The 25,247-nt window shown below is 47.3% G+C and overlaps 1 protein-coding gene across 1 annotated transcript in view; it reads right to left on the minus strand.

Moving 5' to 3' along the window:
- LOC149443946 (phosphorylase b kinase regulatory subunit beta-like) overlaps positions 1–25,247 on the minus strand; it is a gene marked incomplete at its 3' end in the record, with an annotated part of 249,711 nt that overhangs the window by 147,193 nt on the left and 77,271 nt on the right. Inside the window, exon 3 of the mRNA XM_089655130.1 lies at positions 21,935–22,073. Within this exon, the coding sequence (XP_089511256.1) occupies positions 21,935–22,073 (139 nt within the window). The remainder of the gene's footprint in view (positions 1–21,934; positions 22,074–25,247) is intronic.

Consider the following 25,247-nt stretch of genomic DNA (forward strand, 5'->3'; position numbering starts at 1 on the left):
TTTTTCATGTCACGCGGTACTTGGGCAGATTTTTAAAATGAATTTAAATGCAAAAAAACACAATATATAACCCATTTTTTGGTAAAATATAAAAGATGATGTCAAGTTGAGTAAATAGATACCCAACATGTCACACTTTAAAATTGTAGTAGAGAAGAAGAAAAAAACAACAAAAAAAAACAAAGCGCAATAACCTTGCGCATTACCCCAGTAGGCAATTAAAAAATCTATTGATAAAAGTTATACTCACAAGAGTAGCAGTATAAAAAGGCATATAAGGTCCAAAACCAAAACACTGGGTTAGGAGATACGTGCAAATCCCATCAAGAAGGGAGATAATCTCTTGGTCAAGCTGACGCGTTTCAAAGGGGGGGGTCCCTTCTTCCTCAGAGCTCGTCTCCTTCTGTCTATTCATGTAATTCCAGACAGACTTCATGATGTTGAGATCTGGGCTTTGTGGGGGCCAACCCATCACTTCCAAGACTTCTTCTTTACACTGATTATAGTTCTTAATGACATTGGCTGTATGTTTGGGGTCATTGTCCTTCTGCAGAATACATTTTTGGCCAATCACACGTCTCCTGATGGTATGGCATGATGGAGAAGTATTTGCGTGTAATTCTCAGCACTGAGGACACCATTGATCCTGACCAAATCTCCAACTCCATTTTCAGAAATGCAGCCCCCAAACTTGCAAGGAACCTCCACCATAGTTCACAGTTGCCTCCAGACACTCATTACTGTAATGCTCTCCAGCCCTTCGCCAACAAACTGCATCTACTACAGCCAAATATTCTACAGTCCAGAGCACCTGCTGCCATTTCTCTGCACCCTAGTTTCTATGTTTTGTGCATAGTTGAGTCTCTTAGCCTTGTTTCCATGTCGGAAGTAAGGCTTTTTGGCAACAATTTTCCATGAAGACCACTTCTAGCCAGACTTCTCTTGACAGTAGATGAGTGTACCCGGGTCCCACTGGATTTCACCAGTTCTGTGCTGATGGCACTGTTGGACATCTTCCGATGTTGAAGGGAAGTAAGCATGGGTCTTTCATTTGGTGAATTGAGTTTCTCTGACTGACCACTGCGTCTATGGTCCTCACTGTTGCCTGGTTCTTTGTGCTTCCTCAAAAGATCTTGAACAGCACATCTTGAAACCCTGGTCTGCTTTGAAATCTTTGCCTGGGAGAGACCTTGCCGATGTGTCTTGTTGCTGTGCTCAGTCTTGCCATGATGTATGACCTATTACATGAAACGGTCTTCCACAGCCTCACCTTATTAGCAGAGTTTGGCTGTTCCTCACCCAGCAGTTTGTTTCAGTTAATGACTGTTTCAAGCTCCATGTGAAATTGATGATCATTGAAACCTGCTTGGTATACCTGGTTAATCATACACCTGACTCTAATCCAACAAACTCCCTGACTTTGTGCAAGTGTACAAACTCTTCAAGTGTAAAAATTAAAGTCATACTAAAGTCTTGTTCTTGTTTTTTTTTTTTTGGTTTTGTTTTTTTTTTAAATAACAAACATACTTACCATATTTACCTGCTCTGTGTAATGAGTTTGCACAGAGCTGCCCGAATCCTCCTCTTCTCGGGTCTCATCCCTCCAGTCGGTTGACCCCACAGCAAGCAGCTTGCTATGGGGGCAACTAAGCAGGCACGCCCCTGAGCCTCGGCTCTATGTGTCCATTCACCCACAGAGCCGCGGTTCGGCCTTGCCCCCTCCCTCTGTCAGGAAAGGACTACCGCTGGTGGTGCTCACCTGCTCTATGGGCTGCAGTACCAGTTCTTACCAGCGAGTGCTTTTCAGCAGCCAGGATCTCACCTCCTGCAATCAAGCCATCAGCTGAGGCTGATTGCAGGAGGTGTATTTAAGCAGCAATCATGCCTGTAACCAGTGCCTTGGTATTTTGTTTCCCATGAGCCCTTGTTGTCCTGTACCTGTATCTAGACTGCTGTGATCTACCTGCTTGACTCTGACGACTGAACTCTGCCTGTACCGACCCAGCTCTCCCTTTTGACTATCCGCTTGCCTACTCCTCTGTACCTGATCCGCCCGATTGATCCTGACCCGGCCTGCCTGACTATTCTACCTCTCCAGCCCTGACTATGCTTTATTCTGCCCGTGTATATATTTGGTGGATTTTTTTTTATTATCATTTGGTTTTTACTTGCACGGTGCGTTTGTATATTGATGTGTCGCACAAATAAACTATATTATTACATTACTCCTGAAGCCTGCTATTCCCTGTGTCAGTCCACACATCTCCGGTCATATCCGGATCCTTGACACCATCTCCTGACTGGCTCAGTAACTTTGGTTGACAGCAACAGGAGCCATTGGTTCCCGCTGTTGCCTCAGCCAATCAAGAATGAGAGTCCCTGGAGAACCAGGGCTCTCATACACATCACTGGATTGGGATGGGGTTCAAGTAAGTGTTAGGAGGGGCTGCCACATACAGAAGGTTTTTCACCTTCATGTATAGAATGCACGAAGCTAAAAAAAAAAAAAAAAACGTTAAGCCTTTAGAGCCACTGTAATGCTGGTTTGAAGCCAAAAGGTAGTCACGCCAATTTGATTTCGATTTTTCTTCTGTTTGTACACTTTGCATTTTGTAAATTGACAAAAACAAACAAAACACATTTTTTTGAAAGCATTCTTACTTCAGAGCATTTCCTCACACCAGCCTAAAACTTTTGTACAGTTCTGTACATTTGCAGCAAAGAAGCCTAGTTCAGGATCTGCCCCACCCAATAATGAAGTTGGAGGATGCTGAAGTCATTCTTGTGCTTTACCCTCCTCTGTGTGTTCGGCAGGAGGCTAAAAACAATGTGCACATCAAAGCCGCCCTGATTGGCTCATGCTGCTGCCTCTCCCTCTCCAAGTTCTGCTGCACGTTACATAACGGAATGAAGTTATGTTTTTATATCTGCCAGGGGTTCCCAATTATCATTAGATCTCAGCTACCTCTGTATGGTAATCGGCGAGCTGATAATATATTCAAGTATAGTGGAGGTTCGCCACAGACGACTGTACCGGTGAACGTCAAGAAGTGACAGCAATGCAGATTACTGAAACCATTAAGAAATGCACATCAGGCTAAAGGATGTATTTATAAATGCAAGCAAGCAATTATTTATTCATTCATGTCTCAATCCGCCAGCAAAATATCAAGGAAGTCACGCACGGGGTAGGAAGGCTGCGAGATGAATACACTCATGTCATTAGTCACAATAATAATCAATTACATGAAGATAAAGCTGCACATAAACACACTCATTCAGCTGATGTAAATGCAATTATGTAGCTTTATTTTTAGTAGGAAGAATATAGAAGATCGCTTTGGAAGAGCCTCTCTCAGCCTTTTTACCTCACAGGAACCCCTTCTAAAACTAAAATTCACTGGGGGTCAGTGAGAAGAATATCACTTATATTGGGGGTCAGTGGGAAATACTCCTTAGATTGGGGGTCAGCGAGAAGAATGCTCCTCAAATTGGTGGTCTTTAGAAGAATGTCCCTTACATTGGGGGTCAGTGGGAAGAATGTCCCTTACATTGGGGGTCGGTGGGAAGAATGTCCCTTACATTGGTGGTCAGTGGGAAGAATGTCCCTTACATTGGTGGTCAGTGGGAAGAATGTCCCTTACATTGGTGGTCAGTGGGAAGAATGTCCCTTACATTGGGGGTCAGTGGAAGAATGCTACTTACATTGGGGGTCAGTGGGAAGAATGCTCCTTACATTGGTGGTCAGTGGGAAGAATGTCCTTTACATTGGGGGTCAGTGGGAAGAATGCTCCTTACATTGGGGGTCAGTGGAAGAATGCTACTTACATTGGGGGTCAGTGGGAAGAATGCTCCTTACATTGTTGGTCAGTGGGAAGAATGTCCCTTACATTGGGGGTCGATGGGAAGAATGTCCCTTACATTGGGGGTCGATGGGAAGAATGTCCCTTACATTGGGGGTCAGTGGGAAGAATGCCCCTTACATTGGGGGTCAGTGGGAAGAATGCCCCTTACATTAGGGGTCAGTGGGAAGAATGCCCCTTACATTGGGGGTCAGTGGGAAGAATGTCCTTTACATTGGTGGTCAGTGGGAAGAATGTCCCTTACATTGGTGGTCAGTGGGAAGAATGCTCCTTACATTGGTGGTCAATTGGAAGAATGTCCCTTACATTGGGGGTCAGTGGGAAGAATACCTCTTACGTTAGGGGGTCAGAGGGAAGAATGCCTCTTATATTGGGGGTCAGTGGGAAAAATGCCTCTTATATTGGGAGTCAGTGGGAAGAATGCCTCTTATATTGGGGGTCAGTGGGAAGAATGCCTCTTATATTGGGGGTCAGTGGGAAGAATGCCTCTTACATTGGAGGTTAGTGGGAAGAATGTCCCTTACATTGGGGGTCAGTGGGAAGAATACCTCCTACGTTAGGGGGTCAGAGGGAAGAATGCCTCTTATATTGGGGGTCAGTGCAATTATGTAGCTTTATTTTTAGTAGGAAGAATATAGAAGATCGTTTTGGAAGAGCCTCTCTCAGCCTTGTTACCTCACAGGAACCCCTTCTAAAACTAAAATTCACTGGGGGTCAGTGAGAAGAATATCACTTATATTGGTGGTCAGTGGGATATACTTCTTAGATTGGGGGTCAGCGAGAAGAATGCTCCTCACATTGGTGGTCTTTAGAAGAATGCTCCTTACATTGGTGGTCAGTGGGAAGAATGTCCCTTACAGTGATGGTCAGTGGGAAGAATGTCCCTTACATTGGGGGTCAGTGGGAAGAATGTCCCTTACATTGGGGGTCAGTGGGAAGAATGTCCCTTACATTGGGGGTCAGTGGGAAGAATGTCCCTTACATTGGGGGTCAGTGGGAAGAATGTCCCTTACATTGGGGGTCAGTGGGAAGAATGTCCCTTACATTGGGGGTCGGTGGGAAGAATGTCCCTTACATTGGTGGTCAGTGGGAAGAATGCGCCTTACATTGGTGGTCAGTGGGAAGAATGCGCCTTACATTGGTGGTCAGTGGGAAGAATGTCCCTTACATTGGTGGTCAGTGGGAAGAATGTCCCTTACATTGGTGGTCAGTGGGAAGAATGTCCCTTACATTGGTGGTCAGTGGGAAGAATGTCCCTTACATTGGGGGTCAGTGGAAGAATGCTACTTACATTGGGGGTCAGTGGGAAGAATGCTCCTTACATTGGTGGTCAGTGGGAAGAATGTCCTTTACATTGGGGGTCAGTGGGAAGAATGCTCCTTACATTGGGGGTCAGTGGAAGAATGCTACTTACATTGGGGGTCAGTGGGAAGAATGCTCCTTACATTGTTGGTCAGTGGGAAGAATGTCCCTTACATTGGGGGTCGGTGGGAAGAATGTCCCTTACATTGGGGGTCAGTGGGAAGAATGCCCCTTACATTGGGGGTCAGTGGGAAGAATGCCCCTTACATTGGGGGTCAGTGGGAAGAATGTCCTTTACATTGGTGGTCAGTGGGAAGAATGTCCCTTACATTGGTGGTCAGTGGGAAGAATGCTCCTTACATTGGTGGTCAGTAGGAAGAATGCTCCTTACATTGGTGGTCAATTGGAAGAATGCCTCTTACATTGGAGGTTAGTGGGAAGAATGTCCCTTACATTGGGGGTCAGTGGGAAGAATACCTCCTACGTTAGGGGGTCAGAGGGAAGAATGCCTCTTATATTGGGGGTCAGTGGGAAGAATGCCTCTTATATTGGGGGTCAGTGGGAAGAATACCTCCTACGTTAGGGGGTCAGAGGGAAGAATGCCTCTTATATTGGGGGTCAGTGGGAAGAATGCCTCTTATATTGGGGGTCAGTGGGAAGAATACCTCCTACGTTAGGGGGTCAGAGGGAAGAATGCCTCTTACATTGGAGGTTAGTGGGAAGAATGTCCCTTACATTGGGGGTCAGTGGGAAGAATACCTCCTACGTTAGGGGGTCAGAGGGAAGAATGCCTCTTATATTGGGGGTCAGTGCAATTATGTAGCTTTATTTTTAGTAGGAAGAATATAGAAGATCGTTTTGGAAGAGCCTCTCTCAGCCTTTTTACCTCACAGGAACCCCTTCTAAAACTAAAATTCACTGGGGGTCAGTGAGAAGAATATCACTTATATTGGTGGTCAGTGGGAAATACTTCTTAGATTGGGGGTCAGCGAGAAGAATGCTCCTCACATTGGTGGTCTTTAGAAGAATGCTCCTTACATTGGTGGTCAGTGGGAAGAATGTCCCTTACAGTGATGGTCAGTGGGAAGAATGTCCCTTACATTGGGGGTCAGTGGGAAGAATGTCCCTTACATTGGGGGTCAGTGGGAAAAATGTCCCTTACATTGGGGGTCAGTGGGAAGAATGTCCCTTACATTGGTGGTCAGTGGAAGAATGCTACTTACATTGGGGGTCAGTGGGAAGAATGCTCCTCACATTGGTGGTCTTTAGAAGAATGTCCCTTACATTGGTGGTCAGTGGGAACAATGTCCCTTACATTGGTTGTCAGTGGGAACAATGTTCCTTACATTAGTGGTCAGTGGAAGAATGCTACTTACATTGGGGGTCAGTGGGAAGAATGCTCCTTACATTGGTGGTCAGTGGGAAGAATGTTCCTTACATTAGTGGTCAGTGGAAGAATGCCTCTTACATTGGGGTCAGTGAGAAGAATGCCTCTTACATTGGGGGTGAGAAGAATGCCTCTTACATTGGGGGTAGGTGAGAAGAATGCCTCTTACATTGGGGGTAGGTGAGAAGAATGCCTCTTACATTGGGGGTCAGTGGGAAGAATGTCCCTTACATTGGGGGTCAGTGGGAAAAATGTCCCTTACATTGGGGGTCAGTTGGAAGAATGCTCCTTACATTGGGGGTCAGTGGGAAGAATGTCCCTTACATTGGGGATCAGTGGGAAGAATGCCTCTTACATTGGGGGTCAGTGGGAAGAATGCCTCTTACATTGGGGTCAGTGAGAAGAATGCCTCTTACATTGGGGTCAGTGAGAAGAATGCCTCTTACATTGGGGGTCAGTGAGAAGAATGTCCCTTACATTGGGGGTCAGTGGGAAAAATGTCCCTTACATTGGGGGTCAGTTGGAAGAATGCTCCTTACATTGGGGGTCAGTGGGAAGAATGTCCCTTACATTGGGGATCAGTGGGAAGAATGCCTCTTACATTGGGGGTCAGTGGGAAGAATGCCTCTTACATTGGGGTCAGTGAGAAGAATGCCTCTTACATTGGGGTCAGTGAGAAGAATGCCTCTTACATTGGTGGTCAGTTGGAAGAATGCTCCTTACATTGGGGGTCAGTGGGAAGAATGTCCCTTACATTGGTGGTCAGTGGGAAGAATGCTCCTTACATTGGTGGTCAGTGGGAAGAATGTCCCTTACATTGGGGGTCAGTGGGAAGAATTTCCCTTACATTGGTGGTCAGTGGGAAGAATGCTCCTTACATTGGTGGTCAGTGGGAAGAATGCTCCTTACATTGGTGGTCAGTGGGAAGAATGCTACCCTTAAAGCGATGACCAGAATGCCACCCTTACAGGTAGCTAAAAATCTCATTGCTGTTGGGCTGCTGCCTTTGGAAAGTGGTGTTAGCCCTGGAACTATCCAGAAACCATCAAATTGGAGTTCAAGGGCAAAGCTCAAAGAACTCCTAGCAATCTCTGGAGGAACCCTGGTTTAGAGTGACTTTTAAGCCAGCCATAGACGCATCTATGGGCAGGCTGAATGTACCCACGTTGATCGATTGATCAACTTGGGTACAACCAGCGTGCGTGATTTAACATGTGATTTTAGCTAGCAGCTGTTAAAGAAGCTAGCAATAGTGGTAAAGTGGTTAAAGCTTGCAGGAGGCATTTTCATTCTCCCTTGATTGTCCTATGAGGCTGCATGGCCCCTGACCCTCTGTCTGGACAGCGCTGATCGCATGCACTTTCCCAAAAAGAGAAAAAAAAACTCTAGCAATACACACCAAACCGAGCATGTGCAGGGTGACTCCACACAATATGCCTTATCAGGAGACAAGACGAGGGCTCTGGAAGAAGGGAAGGATCAGAGAAGACAGGATCAAACAGCCTTTCCACACAATGCGGAGGATTAACCCCTTAGGTCCCACAGTGAGTATAGCAAGCATGCTTTACTGCATCTACAGACTGATTTTACTGCTGTGGGTTTAGTAATATTTTAAGCTCTATATTGTTTTTTATGCCCTTGCCCTATAAAAGCAGAGCAAATACATACATGATTTATTTAACCCGTTGGAAAGGTTGCTCGTTCCGCCTGCAGGCAGGCAGGAGTGCAAAGAAGGGGAGAACGCGCTGTCACGCCATCGCGATTCGCATTTAGAAGAATGTAATGAGCTGGGCCCACTTCACAGTCATATTGATGTACAGACGAGATACCTTGTTAGGAGCAGCTTAGCGCGGAGAGAGACGAGGATCCTGCTCCGAATCTTAAACAACCCACAGATACGTCTCAGATATCTCGACCGTCACCCTGTATTATGCACACGTCACTTTGTGTTAAATGTACTTTATTCCGCCATGAGCGCAAAGCACTGATCTCATTACAGGCCTAGCCTGGGAAGGTGCTGGAATAATGGAACAGGGTCAGCACAATGATAAATGCTTTAGATTTTTTTCCCCCGAAAAGGAGCCAAAAATAGAGTCGGCCGCAGCAAGCCGGGCAGAAAAAAAATGTGCAAAAATGATGATTTTCATAGCATGTTCCCAGACTGCTCCAAATGACAGAAGTTTATGCTGAAATGTAAAAAAAACCCAAAACATTAAAACGCAAAACAAAAAAAGTGGGATCTGTTTTGGGAGAGGTAATTGGGAGGAAATAATCACGGCACATTTTCTGCTGGAGATTCAACATGTAACCTTGCAGATGTAGGAACTGGAACTGTTTCCATATTTCCATTATTATTATACAGTATTTATATAGCACCAAAGGGTATGCTCAGCGCTGTACAGTAGCAAGGGGGACAGAACATGAGACAAGACAGTAACAATACAATACACGAGGGGTTCGAGGGCCCTGCTCTTTCGAGCTTACAATCTAGGAGGGAGGGGAAGGTGACACAGGAGGAGATGGCTGTGGGGGATGGAGTGGTGGGAGGAGTGGAGGAGGTTAGTTGTTAGGTGAGGTTGGGGTAGGCTTCCCTGAAGAGGAGGGTTTTCAGGGTGCGCCTGAAGGTGAGGAGGGTAGGTCACAGTCTGATGGATTGGGGTAGGGAGTTCCAGAGGATGGAGGAAGTCCTAGAGAAGTCCTGCAATCGGGCGTGGGAGGAGGAGACCAGGGAGCTAGAGAGCAGGAGGTCTTGTGAGGAGCGGAGGGCACGGGTAGGGTAGTATCTGGGTATCAGGTCAGTTATGTAGTTCGGGGCGGCATTGTGAATGGTCTTGTAGGTCAGGGTTAGCAGCTTGAACTTGATGCGTTGGGCAATCGGGAGCCAGTGAAGGGATTGGCAGAGGGGGGTGGCAGATGTGGAGCGCTTGGTGAGGTGGATGAGTCTAACCGCTGAGTTCAGGATCGACTGGAGCGGGGATAGCGTTCGTTTGGGTAGGCCAGTGAGAAGGGAGTTGCAGTAGTCCAGGCGTGAGATGATGAGGGAGTGTACGAGTTGTTTGGTGGTGTCTGGGGTGAGGAATGTGCGTATCTTGGAGATGTTACAGAGGTGGAGCCTGCAAGATCTAGATAGCAGTTGGATGTGGGGTAGGAAGGAGAGGTGGGAGTCCAGGGTGACACCCAGGACTTTGGTGTGTGGGGTGGGAGAGATGGTGGCGTTGTTAGTAGTGATGGAGAGGATGGGGGGGAGCACGGGGTGGGGGGAAGACCAGGAGCCCGGTTTTGGATAGGTTAAGTTTGAGGAAATGGAGCGACATCCAGACCTATTCGATACATGTGAAATAGGTCATCCTAATGTTCAGATTGTTGGTGTATGTATGAAGTACAGGCGTACCTCGGTTTACGAATGAAAATTCATTGCAAATAATACGAAGTGTATGTCGGTGATGATTTTTAAATGCAATTGACGGCTTTTTTTATTTTTTCACTATAGCTCATAGAATAATGCAAACCATAGACGGGTCGAAAATCGGCCATTTTTTATAAAAAAGAAACGAAAAAAAATTGGTCGTTCGATCGGCCGACGTTACCACCAATGGTAAAAAAACGGCCGATTTTCGTCACGTCTGCGGCCGGCATTTAACCGCATAATTACTTCTGTCCCTTGCAGAGAGCTCCGCTATTATATTACATGAAAAAGTCTTGCGGTTGCAACAATGTATCCATTTCGGAAACGAATGGTTTTATTCGAATACAAATAGATACATTGTTGCAACCGCAAGACTTTTCATATAAAATATAATAGCAGACTGGAATTCTTTTTTTTCTTACTTCTTTTTCTTCTTCTTCTTCTTATTAAGTGTTGTTGCATGGCAACCACTTCCTGTTATCTCACATATATATTCTTATCATCGCCAAATTTACTACCATAACTCCTCCCAGTTTTTACATAGACAGTAATGTACCGAAACGTGCGGATTGTTCCCGATTGGTGTGCTATTACTTTGTGGAACGTTTCGCCGAATGGTTCAGGAAATATCAGCGTTTTTGTGGTGAAATTGGTCCCATAGGAATGAATGGCGGAATGTTCAAAACTAGAGTGTGTCAGGAATGGACTTGCCAGTAACGGTGGGACTCACCTGCCTTGTGGGCTGTAGTACCAGGGCTGGCCAGCGGGTGCTCTCAACAACCAGAGGTTCACTTCGGCAATTAGCCATCACCTGGGGCTGATTGCAGGTGGTGTATTTAAGGGATGGCCAGACCTGCAGTCTGTGCCTTGGTGTGTGTTTTTCCATGGGCCCCTGTACCTTGTAACCTGCATTCCTGTTCCTGCCTGACTTGTTGCCGACCCTGCCTGATCCTGACCTCTGCTGACTTCTCCTGTTTGATCCCTGGCTTGTGACCCTGACCATTCTCTCCGCCTGCTCCTCCTGTACCTACCTGCCCGATAGTTATCGACCCGGCCTGCCTGACTACGTTGTGCTCTATATGTGTATGTACCTGTGTATCTATACCAGTTTAGGTTTGGGTTTGTTTCACCTTGTTGTATGTATTTGTGTTAGCTTGGGGTTTGGTGCACTGCGTTTATGTTTGTATTGTTAGTCTTTAATAAAGCGTCTTATTTATACCATATCTGAAGCCTGCGTTTCCCTGTGTCAGTCCACACACTTCTGGTCACACCCGCATCCCTGACAGACTGGGAGCTGACAAAAGCTAGAGTGTGAGCTGAAAAATCAGGACATGATTTGTAAACTGCCATCACTCCCTCATTTTCAAGCCCACCTACACAAATCGTATATCAAAACGTTCAGCTAACCCTGCTGCCACTAAAAATGTTCACGGCTAAGCCATAGTCCTGATAGTTTTCACAATATGACCATTTGTTTGCAACTCACTCCTCCCATTGACATTCATCCAAACTCCACTCTAGATACCTGAAATTTGAAGGGCAATTTCTAAACTGCGACTGTGCCTTTATTTTTAATATTTCAGAGACATACTATGCATCAAAATGTAGGTCTGGGTCTTGTGATTCTCACAATATAAAGCTCTTCGCTGTAGGATTTAAAATTAAAAACTATAACCGTTTGAAGATGGCAACCGCCAGTGAAGTGAGCAAGTTGGAGCAGTTTGTTTTTAACCGCTCTTCTTTGCCCTTGCTGTAGAGTGAATTGCCATAGGAACCAAGGTGTGTGAGCAGGCAGCAGAGTGACAAAAGCTAGAGTGTGAGTTGTAGACTACTGGTGGAGGCAAGAATACTTCACACAATTTCCCCAGAAATTGTAGATTTTCTAGTTATTTTTGTTATTCTTTCTGCTTCTTGCAGGTCATGGCTCATGCACAGATATTTTAAATCGGTAAAACAATCGGCCTTTTTGTCCATCATTGCCGGGAAAATCGTCCGATCGTCAAAATTGGCCGCAAATTTTCCAACTTGACAGATAAAAAAAATGTGCCAAAACCCGAAAAACGGCAGACCAATTAACCCACTAGCGGTGCAAAAATCGGCTGATTTTCAACTCGTCTATGGCGTGCATTAGCTGTCACTTTCCTTGGAGCTAAAGGAAACTTTGTTTCTTTTATCTCTGAAAAGAAACTAAAAGGAAACATTGTTTCTTTTATCTCCGGGAAATAAACTAAACGGAAACGTTCTTTTAGCTCGGGGGAAGCGGATTCTCTAAGCTATAGTGAAGAAAAATAAAAGCTGGTAATGACATTTAAAAACCGGCACCGACCTATAGTGACAGCGACTTTATTTTAACTTTTTTCTGACCTCCGGAATGGATTACTTGGTTTTCAATGCATTCCTATGGGAAACCGCATTTCGGTTTACAAATTTTTCACAATATGAAATGTGCCGGAGAATGCATTAAATTAATAAACTGAGGTACGCCTGTATTTTCAACAATTCCACATGAAGTTCCAAATAATTGAAATGAGTGAAAGTGCTAAAATACAAGTCCATGAATTCCTTCTTCACAAACTAAACTAGAAACTCACATAATTCATAAACATAAATAAAAGTGCTCAGAATAAAGTGCGTGCGTTACCCTCCACCATTCAAATCCGCACTCACCTCCACTTTGGGACCTGCCATCTTACAGGTCAACTCGCTTGTATCTTTCTAAATGAGGATCCTGAAGCAATGTTTCCATTATAAATGATCTCTATCCCAACCGATGCCTTGTATTCTAACTCAAATGGATCCTTGAGTTTTGTGTATGTCTGGCCCTTTAAATATGCGATCTTTGGTCTGCACTATAAGCACATAGTGAGCCAGGCAACAGTAAATGGCTTCAGACATGCGTGGGACAAACATAGATCTATACTTAATGAAAAAAACAAACAAAAATGATGACCCTGCATTCACTAGATCCGGGCTCCCCGGACTTGCATTCACTATATCCACTCTCCCCGGACCCCGCATTCACAATATCCGCTCTCCCCGGACCCCGAATTCACTATATCCGCTCTCCCCGGACCCCGCATTCACTATATCCGCTCTCCCCGGACCCCGCATTCACTATATCCGCTCTCCCCGGACCCCGCATTCACTATATCCGCTCTCCCCGGACCCCGAATTCACTATATCCGCTCTCCCCGGACCCCGCATTCACTATATCCACTTTCCCCGGGCCCCGCATTCACTATATCCGCTCTCCCCGGACCCCGCATTCACTATATCCGCTCTCCCCGGACCCCGCATTCACTATATCCGCTCTCCCCGGACCCAGCATTCACTATATCGCTCTCCCCGGACCCAGCATTCACTATATCGCTCTCCCCGGACCCCGCATTCACTATATCCGCTCTCCCCGGACCCCGCATTCACTATATCCGCTCTCCACGGACCCCGCATTCACTATATCCGCTCTCCACGGACCCCGCATTCACTATACCCGCTCTCCCCGGACCCCGCATTCACTATATCCGCTCTCCCCGGACCCCGCATTCACTATATCCGCTCTCCCCGGACCCCGCATTCACTATATCCGCTCTCCCCGGACCCCGCATTCACTATATCCGCTCTCCCCGGACCCCGCATTCACTATATCAGCTCTCCCCGGACCCCGCATTCACTATATCCGCTCTCCCCGGACCCCGCATTCACTATATCCGGTCTCCCCGGACCCCGCATTCACTACATCCGGTCTCCCTGGACCCCGCATTCACTACATCTGCTCTCCCCGGACCCCGCATTCACTACATCTGCTCTCCCCGGACCCTGCATTCACTATATCCGCTCTCCCCGGACCCTGCAGTCACTATATCCGCTCTCCCCGGACCCCGCATTCACTATATCCGCTCTCCCCGGACCCCACATTCACTATATCCGCTCTCCCCGGACCCCGCATTCACTACATCTGCTCTCCCCGGACCCCGCATTCACTATATCTGCTCTCCCCGGGCCCCGCATTCACTATATCCGCTCTCCCCGGACCCCGCATTCACTATATCCGCTCTCCCCGGACCCCGCATTCACTATATCCGCTCTCCCCGGACCCCACATTCACTACATCTGCTCTCCCCGGACCCCGCATTCACTATATCTGCTCTCCCCGGACCCTGCATTCACTATATCCGCTCTCCCTGGACCCTGCAGTCACTATATCCGCTCTCCCCGGACCCCGCATTCACTATATCTGCTCTCCCCGGACCCCGCATTCACTATATCTGCTCTCCCCGGACCCCACATTCACTATATCTGCTCTCCCCGGACCCCGCATTCACTATATCTGCTCTCTCCGGACCCTGCATTCACTATATCTGCTCTCCCCGGACCCCGCATTCACTATATCCGCTCTCCCCGGACCCCGCATTCACTATATCCGCTCTCCCCGGACCCCACATTCACTATATCTGCTCTCCCCGGACCCCACATTCACTATATCCGCTCTCCCCGGACCCCACATTCACTATATCTGCTCTCCCCGGACCCCACATTCACTATATCTGCTCTCCCCGGACCCTGCATTCACTATATCTGCTCTCCCCGGGCCCCGCATTCACTATATCCGCTCTCCCCGGACCCCGCATTCACTATATCCGCTCTCCCCGGACCCCGCATTCACTATATCCGCTCTCCCCGGACCCAGCATTCACTATATCGCTCTCCCCGGACCCCGCATTCACTATATCCGCTCTCCCCGGACCCCGCATTCACTATATCCGCTCTCCACGGACCCGGCATTCACTAAATCCGCTCTCCACGGACCCCGCATTCACTATATCCGCTCTCCACGGACCCCGCATTCACTATATCCGCTCTCCACGGACCCCGCATTCACTATATCCGCTCTCCACGGACCCCGCATTCACTATACCCGCTCTCCCCGGACCCCGCATTCACTATATCCGCTCTCCCCGGACCCCGCATTCACTATATCCGCTCTCCCCGGACCCCGCATTCACTATATCCGCTCTCCCCGGACCCCGCATTCACTATATCCGCTCTCCCCGGACCCCGCATTCACTATATCCGCTCTCCCCGGACCCCGCATTCACTATATCCGCTCTCCCCGGACCCCGCATTCACTATATCCGGTCTCCCCGGACCCCGCATTCACTACATCTGCTCTCCCCAGACCCCGCATTCACTACATCTGCTCTCCCCGGACCCTGCATTCACTATATCCGCTCTCCCTGGACCCTGCAGTCACTATATCCGCTCTCCCCGGACCCCGCATTCACTATATCCGCTCTCCCCGGACCCCACATTCACTACATCTGCTCTCCCCGGACCCTGCATTCACTATATCTGCTCTCCCCGGACCCTGCATTCACTATATCCGCTCTCCCTGGACCCTGCAGTCACTATATCCGCTCTCCCCGGACCCCGCATTCACTATATCTGCTCTCCCCGGACCCCGCATTCACTATATCTGCTCTCCCCGGACCCCACATTCACTATATCTGCTCTCCCCGGACCCCGCATTCACTATATCTGCTCTCTCCGGACCCTGCATTCACTATATCTGCTCTCCCCGGACCCCGCATTCACTATATCCGCTCTCCCCGGACCCCGCATTCACTATATCCGCTCTCCCCGGACCCCACATTCACTATATCTGCTCTCCCCGGACCCCACATTCACTATATCCGCTCTCCCCGGACCCCACATTCACTATATCTGCTCTCCCCGGACCCCACATTCACTATATCTGCTCTCCCCGGACCCTGCATTCACTATATCTGCTCTCCCCGGACCCTGCATTCACTATATCTGGTCTCCTGCAGGACACACAACATGAAAATGCAATTAGTTTAGTAAATATAAACTGGGGACTTATCTATCTTAGCAATGTATTTATTACAGGTACTTATGCAGCGCTGTCAATTTACGCATGAAAAGGAAAAAATGTTGATTGGGGGAGGGGTTAGACTGCTGCACTGGCGTTTAGTTGTATAATTTACATTATATATATATTGTACATTCACATCAGTCCCTAACCCTCAAGGGGTGTACAATCTAAGGTCCCTAACCCTCAAGGGGCGTACAATCTAAGGTCCCTAACCCTCAAGGAGCGTACAATCTAAGGTCCCTAACTCACATTCATACATACACATACTAGGGACAATTTAGACAGGAGCCAATTAACCTCCCAGCATGTCTTTGGAGTGTGGGAGGAAACCAGAGTACCAGAGTGTGACGGGAGTCACTTTGGGTGGGGGGCCCATGGAACCCAGCTCACTTTGGAGAGGTGGGGAGACCCCTGTCTCAGCTCCCCATATCCCTATTATGTGTAAGTCACCCTGTGCCTTTCAGGGGTACAGGGTGATCTGTCCTAATATTGTGTAGACATGTACAGGTGGGGTGGGGGGGTTGTCCATTGTTTAATGCCAGGTGGTTGCATCCCATTGTTCTATTGTGTGTCTTGCTTGGGAGCAAACTATTATGGGATGTATGTGTTTGTGTATTGGCTTGGTGGGGGGTGGCTGCTGTGTGTCTCCTTACTAAATATGGTTTGCCCCACCCTGTGTCCTTATGCAGGGAGGGGGGAATTGTTTTCCTTGAATGTAAATATCTTGTGTCTGTGTTAAAATAAAGCAGTCTATTTCCTGAGGGATTTCAAGGGTGGTGTCCGTGGATCTGTGTCCGGACAGGAAAGCGGGAGTCTAAACGGAAATACCCTAATGCAGTCGGGGTCCGGTTCCGTTACACAGAGGAAACCCACGCAGGCACAGGGAGAACATGCAAACTCCAGGCAGGTGGTGCCGTGGTTGGGATTCCAACCAATGACCCGAGTACTGCCAGGCGGAAGTGCTAACCATTTAGCCACTGTGCTATCCAATAAAAACCTGATGGGTTATAATCCATCTCCGCTCTATGCAAAAGTAGAAAAAAAAAAGTTTTGGCTTTAGCTATACTTGAAATCCTTTTTGTGCCATTATTTCCATTCTTCCCCATTGCTGTCATTGGAAACTGCTAAGAGATGTGGAGCACAAAGGCAGAATTGGTGGTAATATGGTAATAAGCACAAATTTGAGTTAAGAACCTTAATTGCTGGGCGGCTGTAAAGACACGTGAATGTCACTTTTCATGGATTACTGTGATACGCGAACAGTCTAAAGCTCACCACACAAGTAAAATCATTTGTTGGGAGGTAAATTATAATGCAGACGAGAGCAGAGATTCGGGATCATTATGGCTGCACAATCCATATTCCTCAATTACCAGAATCATAGGTTAGGTGAAAGAATGATCCGAGCCCGGAGGTATTCATCAGAGAGCCAAGCCTGAAATGATGGATTTGTACATGGTAATCGCATTTGTTGAAATGTAGATCAGAAAGACTGATGAAAAATGTTGATTGGGGGAGGGGTTAGACTGCTGCACTGGCTTTTAGCTGTATCATCACAGTGCTGGGCGCTCCCAGGGAGCGAGCACAAGCAGGGAGCGGGGAGGCCCGACCCTGCACTGCCACCATCCGGCCGTTTATATACATGGGCCGGACGGGAAGTGGTTAAAGTGATACTAAAGGTTCTTTTTTTGTTTTGTAAAATAACAAACATGTCTATACTTACTTGCTCTGTGTAGTGGTTTTGCAAACCGCAGCTTGGATTCTCCTCTTCTTGGGTCCCCTGCAGGCTCTCCTGGCTCCTCCTTTCTGTTGGGTGCCCCCATAGCAAGCATCTTGCTATGGGGGCTCCCGCTGCTCCGTGTGTCCATTCACAAGGAGCCGTGGCTTGGCCCCGCCTTTCTCCTCACTGGCTGACTGGCTGTGATTGCTGTGTCAGCCAATGAGGAGCGCTGGGAGCACTCCGGCCACAGCGGAACAATGATCGCTGTACAGGACCTCTGTGTGAGGTCCCGATCATGTGATTACTGATTGGCCAATCAGTGATCACACGAATAGTAGTAAGCAAGATGTCACTTCTAACATCACTGCTTACTACGTGTGAAATCTGTGAATGATCACAGAGGTCACATGGTACAAGGCCATTCACAACAGCCTTGTACCATGTGACAAGCTGTGACCAATCACAGCTCACACAGTATTTCTCAATAGCTGCAAGAATGCAGCCAGAGAGAAGGAGAAATTATTGCTTTTACAGCCTTTATGGGTGTAAAAGCAATCAGTGTAAAAAAAAAAAATCTTCATCACCCCCCACAAGTAGTACAGTGTCACCATGTACTATACTGCTAGGGTGACAGTATATAAAAAAAAAAACATAATATAAAAAATGAAAATAAAAATGTAAAATTTTTTTTAAATTATAATTTTTGGTTATAAACTAATTTGGGTTATTTTGTTTTACTAAAAACATAACTGAATAAATTTTGGCCAAGATTTATGAAAAAAGAGTACTTATTTGCATAGGTCCATAACTCACATTCATACATACACATACTAGGGCCAATTTAGACAGGAGCCAATCAACCTCCCAGCATGTCTGATGTGTGGGAGGAAACCGGAGTACCCGGAGGAAACCCACGCAGGCACATGGAGAACATGCAAACTCCAGGCAGGTGGTGCTGTGGTTGGGATTTGAACTGACAACCCCAGTACTGCCAGGTGGAGGTGCTAACCACTTAGCCACTGTGCTGCCCTATAGTTTTCTGTACCGGTCATTTCTTGCAAGTTTCGTGCTTGCTGGTTATGCACATAATCACTTTTTTATGGTAAGCGCTGCATATATGTTTAATATGCTACAGAAGACAATACGAAACTAGGAAGACATTACATGAAGCTGATAAGATCAATGATATTACCCTGTTCATAATCCTACTACAGACTGCGGAGGTCTGAGGGCCACACATTATATACCAAAGGGTCATATGGGTCCCTCGGCCGCAGGTTGGGTATCAGGGAGTTAGGAGCTCTCTGGATTTGTATTTTTCAGTACCTGCAGTGTGTAGATGTACTAAAAGTTTCCTTTCTTTTCCCCCCCAGACATACACTTTATTGCGGTGTGTGGGCTTGCCTTGCCATTGAAGCATGGAGAAGACGGATTGTAAGACAAAGATTATCCAGTGTGGTCAGTTTTATAGGTTTAAAATGTGTCTCTGCAATTTCACAATAAAAACAGCGATACGCAGAGCCACAGGCTCAGACATAGAACTGTGCTTCATTTTTATCTGGTGTCTGCAAGAAAGACGATCTCCACTAACGAACGCGGACGTTTCAGCCAATCATTAAACAGGCTCGATCAATAGATGCATCCTGGAGTGCGAGTCGCGGCCCTCTGCGCAACCAAGCTAGTTATAAGACAGGAAAGAGAGCGGAGGAAAATGACAACGAGATTAAAAAAAAAAGAAGAACCTGAGAGGACCACTGGCTGAAATATAAATAGCATCCCGCCATAAGAGACATGGGAATGATTTGACAGAACGATCGGCCTTGATAGAGATCAGTGATGGCAAACCGATCGAAAAAATCCTAGTGCTGTACAAAGTGGTGATGTTATGGGTTTCCTTAGATCCTTTAAAAGTGAAACTCCAGCAATTCCACCACTAACAGTCATTTTTTGTTTTTTTATATCCCAAAATATACATTATATTTTACCTGCAGCCTTCATTCCGGGCCAATGATGTCAATGCAGCTTCTCCTCCTCCTGGGGTAGGCATTCTTCTAGGACTGAGCAGTACTCAATAATCGCAGCCCTGCTCAGTCCCGGAATACTGCGAGCCCAGCTCACCTATGGGAACAGCAGAGCTCAGACTGGGAAAGGGGGGAGAAGCAGCGGCAGCATCATGTGCCAAAAAAAAAAGTATAATAATAGGAAAAAAGAGCACACCGACAGAGAGATGAGCGCATTAAATTGACCGTAAAGTTAAAGGATAAGGTCACCTATGGGAACATGTCACCTGTCCCACCCATTTCTAGGGTGGAACATGTAAAATGTTCCCATAGCCGCAGCCGTCCCCTCCCCCCACCCTTCCCTCTGACGGATAGTATGGGGAGCAGTCTTGCGACTTCTATCAGTGTCCAGCAGAGCACTGGTTAAAGCTTGTAGGAGGAGTTTTCTTTATGCTCTAGGACAGGGGTAGGCAACCTGCGGCTCTCTAGCTGTTGTGGAACTACATTTCCCAAGAGGCATTGCCAGGGGCGAAGAACCAGCAAACACAAATGCTCCTGCACTTGGGGATGGACTCGATGCAGGCTACAACCACATGAATGTCCTGGAACATGCCCACCTTGCTGCCCTCAATAGACTGGGGGAATCCAAATATACTGAATGAGGAAAGAACAAACAGAGGGCACACAGGCCTAGTGCATCACCATAAAAAATGTTTAATAAGAAATAAAGTAGGTGTTGTACTCACAAACGACAATATAGTGAAGGCACATCATAAAGAACAGCTGGGTCAACACCGCGCTGAGTAACAGTCCGCAATAGAGAGTGTAGACATCCAATAGACTGACGCGTTTCGAGGACTTGCCTCTTCCTCAGAGTGGACTGACAACTCATGGGGCCCCCAGGCAATAGGGGACCATGGGGCCCCAGTGTCCTTGCCCACACTCAAACCACACCCAAAAAAGCCTATGCAAAAGGTAGCAGGAACATCTCATGGGGCCCCCTTCTGACCCCGGGCTCTCAGGCAGTGCCCGAGTTCCCAAATGGTCAGTCCGCCTCTGGGCATTGCAAAAATTACAAAACTGACAGTTACAGCTATGACTTGCAGAGGCATGATGGAACTTGTAGTCCTGCAGCTCTCAGGTTGCCTACCCCTGCTCTAGGAAGATGAAGAACCCCTGACCTCTGTCTGGACAGTGCTGATTGGCCCTGTGCTGACCACATGTACTCTCCCAAGAGAAAAAAAAAAACGCTTTAACGATACAAATCAAACTGAGCATGTGCAGAACGTCTCCACACGATATGTCTTAGGAGATATGAGGGGGGCACTGGAAGAAGGGGAGGATCAGAGAAGACAGGATCAAACCGCCTTTTTACACAATGCAGAGGATTAACCCCTTAGGTCCCACAGTGAGTGTAACAAGCATGCTTTCCTGCATATACAGACTGATTGTACTGTTGGGGGTTTAGGAACACTAACTGCGGTAGAGAACTATCAGTTCTCATGACTGTGCTGTGTGGCAGAGCTCTGTAAATCTCAGGACTGGACAGACTTAAATAAAAGAACCATGAGCAGTTAAAACAGTTCCCATATCTGTATATTTATCGGTTTGCCTGCAGCTCACGTTTAACATACAATAGATCAGTGGTTCTTAACCTGGGTTCGATCGAACCCCAGGGGTTCAGTGAGTCAGTCTCGCGGGTTTCGGCAGAGGTGAAGACCCACACCCGACTCATATGATTCGTGCAGTAAACATTCATTATTATGTTTTTGTTTTTGTGTGAAAATCATGTTTTAATGGTTTTGTTCTTTGTTCTTAACGGTTTTGTTCATTTTGTGCACCTATGTATAAATATATACCTATGTTTTGAATTTTAAAATCATATTTTATTTTTCCAATTAAGAAGGGTTCGGTGAATGCGCATATGAAACTGGTGGGGTTCAGTACCTCCAACAAGGTTAAGAACCACTGCAATAGGCCATTTCTCTTCAGCATGCCATAGCTGAACAGGTCTGAATCAGGAAAACGAATTTCTCTCAGTGCTGCCAATCAGCAGGATCCCATGCAGAGGTCATGCAGAGGCAGGGGCGGACTGACCATTTGGAAACTCGGGCAGTGCCCGAGGGCCCGGGGTCAGTAGGGGGCCCCATGAGATGCCCCTGGTACCTTTTTTATAGGCTTTTTTTGAGTTTGGGCAAGGACACAGGGGCCCCATGATCCCCTATTGCCCGGGGGCCCCCATGAGTTGTCAGTCCGCCCCTGTGCAGAGGCATATGATTTTAAAGTCTAATCCTGGACAACATATTAGCTGATCTAGCTGCACTTGCTGTGAACCTAATCTACGCCAAGCTGGCATTGCTTACCTGTAAGCCAGAGCCAAGGCCCAGGCGCTGGCAGCGCAGTACAAGCTGTCGTGGACTTTGGCATTCCTGCAATCGCCCACAGTGTTGGTTGGGAAAAGGCCGGTCGTTGGGCTTTGGAAATTCAACACAGTGACCTTTACTGCAAAACAAAGAAAACAGGGGTAAAGAAATCATTTAAACCATTATTTAAAAAAAAAAAAAAAAAAAAAAAAGAATAGTCATTGTCAAGGGCGGACTGACAACTCATGGGGCCCCCGGGCAATAGGGGATCATGGGGCCCCCGTGTCCTTGCCCAAACTCAAAAAAGCCTATGAAAAAGGTACCAGGGGCATCTCATTGGGCCCCCTACTGACCCTGGGCCCTCGGGCAGTGCCCGGGTTTCCGAATGGTAAGTCCGCCCCTGGTCATTGTATATAAACAGCCGGACGGTGGCAGTGCAGGGTCAGGTGGCTGTTTATAAACGTATTCCCCGCCTCTTGCTTGTGCGTGCTCCCTGGGAGCGTGCAGCACCGCGATCCGGGGCCTGCTGTGTCCTCCAGACACAGTGGAACAACCGATCCTCAGACGGGACCTCTGTGCGAGGTCCCGATTATGTGATCACTGATTGGCCAATCAGTGATCACAAGCAGAGTAGTAAGCAAGATGTCACTTCTGACATCATTGCTTACTACGTGTGAAATCTGTGACATCTGTGATCACATAGATCACATGGTACAAACTATTCACAGCAGCCTTGTACCATGTGACAAGCTGTGACCAATCACAGCTCACACAGTAGTTCTCAATGGCTGCAAGAATGCAGCCAGAGAGAAGGAGAAATGATTGCTTTTACAGCCTTTATGGGTGTAAATGTAACCAGTGTAAAAAAAAAAACAATTTTCATCACCCCCCACAAGTAGTGCAGTGTCACCATGGTGACACTGTACTGCTAGGGTGACCGTATGTAAAAAAAAAAAAAAAAAAAAAATATTAAAAAAAAAATAAAAATGTAAAAAAAAAGTTTAAAAATAATAATTTTTGTTTATAAACTAATTTTGGTTATTTTGTTTTACTAAAAACATAACTGAATGATGATGAAATATTATTTATTTGCAAAATTTTATAAGAAAACAAATTTTTTCAAAAATTTTGGACTTTTTCATTTACATAGCAAAAAAAATAAAAATCCCAGTGGTGAATAAATACCACCAAAATAAAGCTTTATCGGTCTCAAAAATGTTAAAAAATTCATATGGGTACAGTGTTGCATGACTGCGCAACTGTCAGTCAAAGTGTGATAGTACTGAAAGCTGAAAATTGGCCTGGACAGGAAGGGGGTGAAAGTGTCCGGACCGGAAGGGGGGAAAGTGTCCGGACCGGAAGGGGGGGAAAGTGTCCGGACCGGAAGGGGGGGAAAGTGTCCGGACCGGAAGGGGGGGAAAGTGTCCGGACCGGAAGGGGGGGAAAGTGTCCGGACCGGAAGGGGGGGAAAGTGTCCGGACCGGAAGGGGGGGAAAGTGTCCGGACCGGAAGGGGGGGGAAAGTGTCCGGACCGGAAGGGGGGGAAAGTGTCCGGACCGGAAGGGGGTGGAAGTGCCTGGACTGGAAGGGGGGGGGGGGAAAGTGTCCGGACCGGAAGGGGGGGAAAGTGTCCGGACCGGAAGAGGGGGAAAGTGTCCGGACCGGAAGGGGGGGGAAAGTGTCCGGACCGGAAGGGGGGGAAAGTGTCCGGACCGGAAGGGGGTGGAAGTGCCTGGACTGGAAGGGGGGGGGGGGGGGAAGTGTCCGGACTGGAAGGGGGTGAAAGTGTCCGGACTGGAAGGGGGTGAAAGTGTCCGGACTGGAAGGGGGTGAAAGTGTCCGGACTGGAAGGGGGTGAAAGTGTCCGGACTGGAAGGGGGTGAAAGTGTCCAGACTGGAATGGGGGGGAAAGTGTCCGGACTGGAAGGGGGTGAAAGTGTCCGGACTGGAAAGGGGTGAAAGTGTCCGGACTGGAAGGGGGTGAAAGTGTCCGGAACTGGAAGGGGGGAAAAGTGTCCGGACTGGAAGGGGGGAAAAGTGTCCGGACTGGAAGGGGGGGGGAGGTGAAAGTGTCCGGATATTAAGAGGTTAAAAACAAGAACTCAGTAAGCTGTAAAGCAAAAAAAAAAAAAAAAAAAGAAAAAAGGTGTAGAGATAAAACGCAAAGCTCCAGCAAGTGGGCTGGAAAGCCTAATAAACATTTGACTGTTTACATGATCAGCTGCTTGTGCTAATAGAGAATTAGAACGTTTATTGCTATCACAGCTCATTTATCGCAGGTAGACGCGCAAATAATTAGCATTCAGCGCGGCCGCTGCTTTTTTTTTTTTCTGAACGCATCACTTCCACCAGGCTGTAGACATTCTCTCAGCACAACTTTCCGGGCATCAGTCACGGGCGCCTGTGCCAGCTTACTGAGCCATGAAGGCGTAATTATTCCTCCCTGTCTTCAAACTTCGGCTCGGTGCGCTCTCTGGAAACGGCGTGTCTTCTGAAAGTCAAAATGACGCCGAACCATTCAGGAGCTCGCAAATGTCACCGCGGATTAAAGGTGACCAGGAAATGAGCGCATTGTTAAGGGTTTATGCTGATTAAAGGGGGCCTGCTGCTTCTCAAACACCTACCAGTCAGTTCCATACAAGAAGGTAACTCAACATAGCTTGTTATTGTAATATAAACGATTTCTTGGCTGAGATTCTGGCCTGTAGTGTCAGTTTAAAGTGGACCTTTCAGCAAAATCACAAATCTGCATGAATAAATTCCTGACATTTCATAATATACAGCAACACAATCATTTCTAGAATAAACTGCAGCGCAATGCATTAAAGGATAAGTTCACCTTTTTTGACGAAAATAATAAATGCACATTTTTTTGCAGGTAAAAAAAATGTGCATTTATTATTTTTGAATGCAGGAGCCTGGAAAGCATTGCACCAGGGATCAGTAGAACGCTGATGCCATACAGGTCTCCTGCAGACCTTTCAGAATATCTGCTTGCCGTATGGGATGTATGGGATTGTATGGGGTGTGCGGGATGTACGGGATTGTATGGGGTGTGCGGGATGTACGGGATTGTACGGGGTGTACGGATTGTACGGGGTGTACGGATTGTACGGAGTGTACGGGGTGTACGGAGTGTACGGGGTGTACGGGGTGTACGGAGTGTACGGGATGTACGGGATGTACGGAGTGTACGGGATGTACGGAGTGTACGGGATGTACGGAGTGTACGGGATGTACGGAGTGTACGGGATGTACGGAGTGTACAGGATGTACGGAGTGTACAGGATGTATGGAGTGTACAGGATGTATG

This window comes from Staurois parvus, unplaced genomic scaffold (assembly GCF_062004578.1).
Source record: "Staurois parvus isolate SC_StPar_1 unplaced genomic scaffold, SC_StPar_1.0 ptg000821l, whole genome shotgun sequence".
Lineage (NCBI taxonomy): Eukaryota > Metazoa > Chordata > Amphibia > Anura > Ranidae > Staurois > Staurois parvus.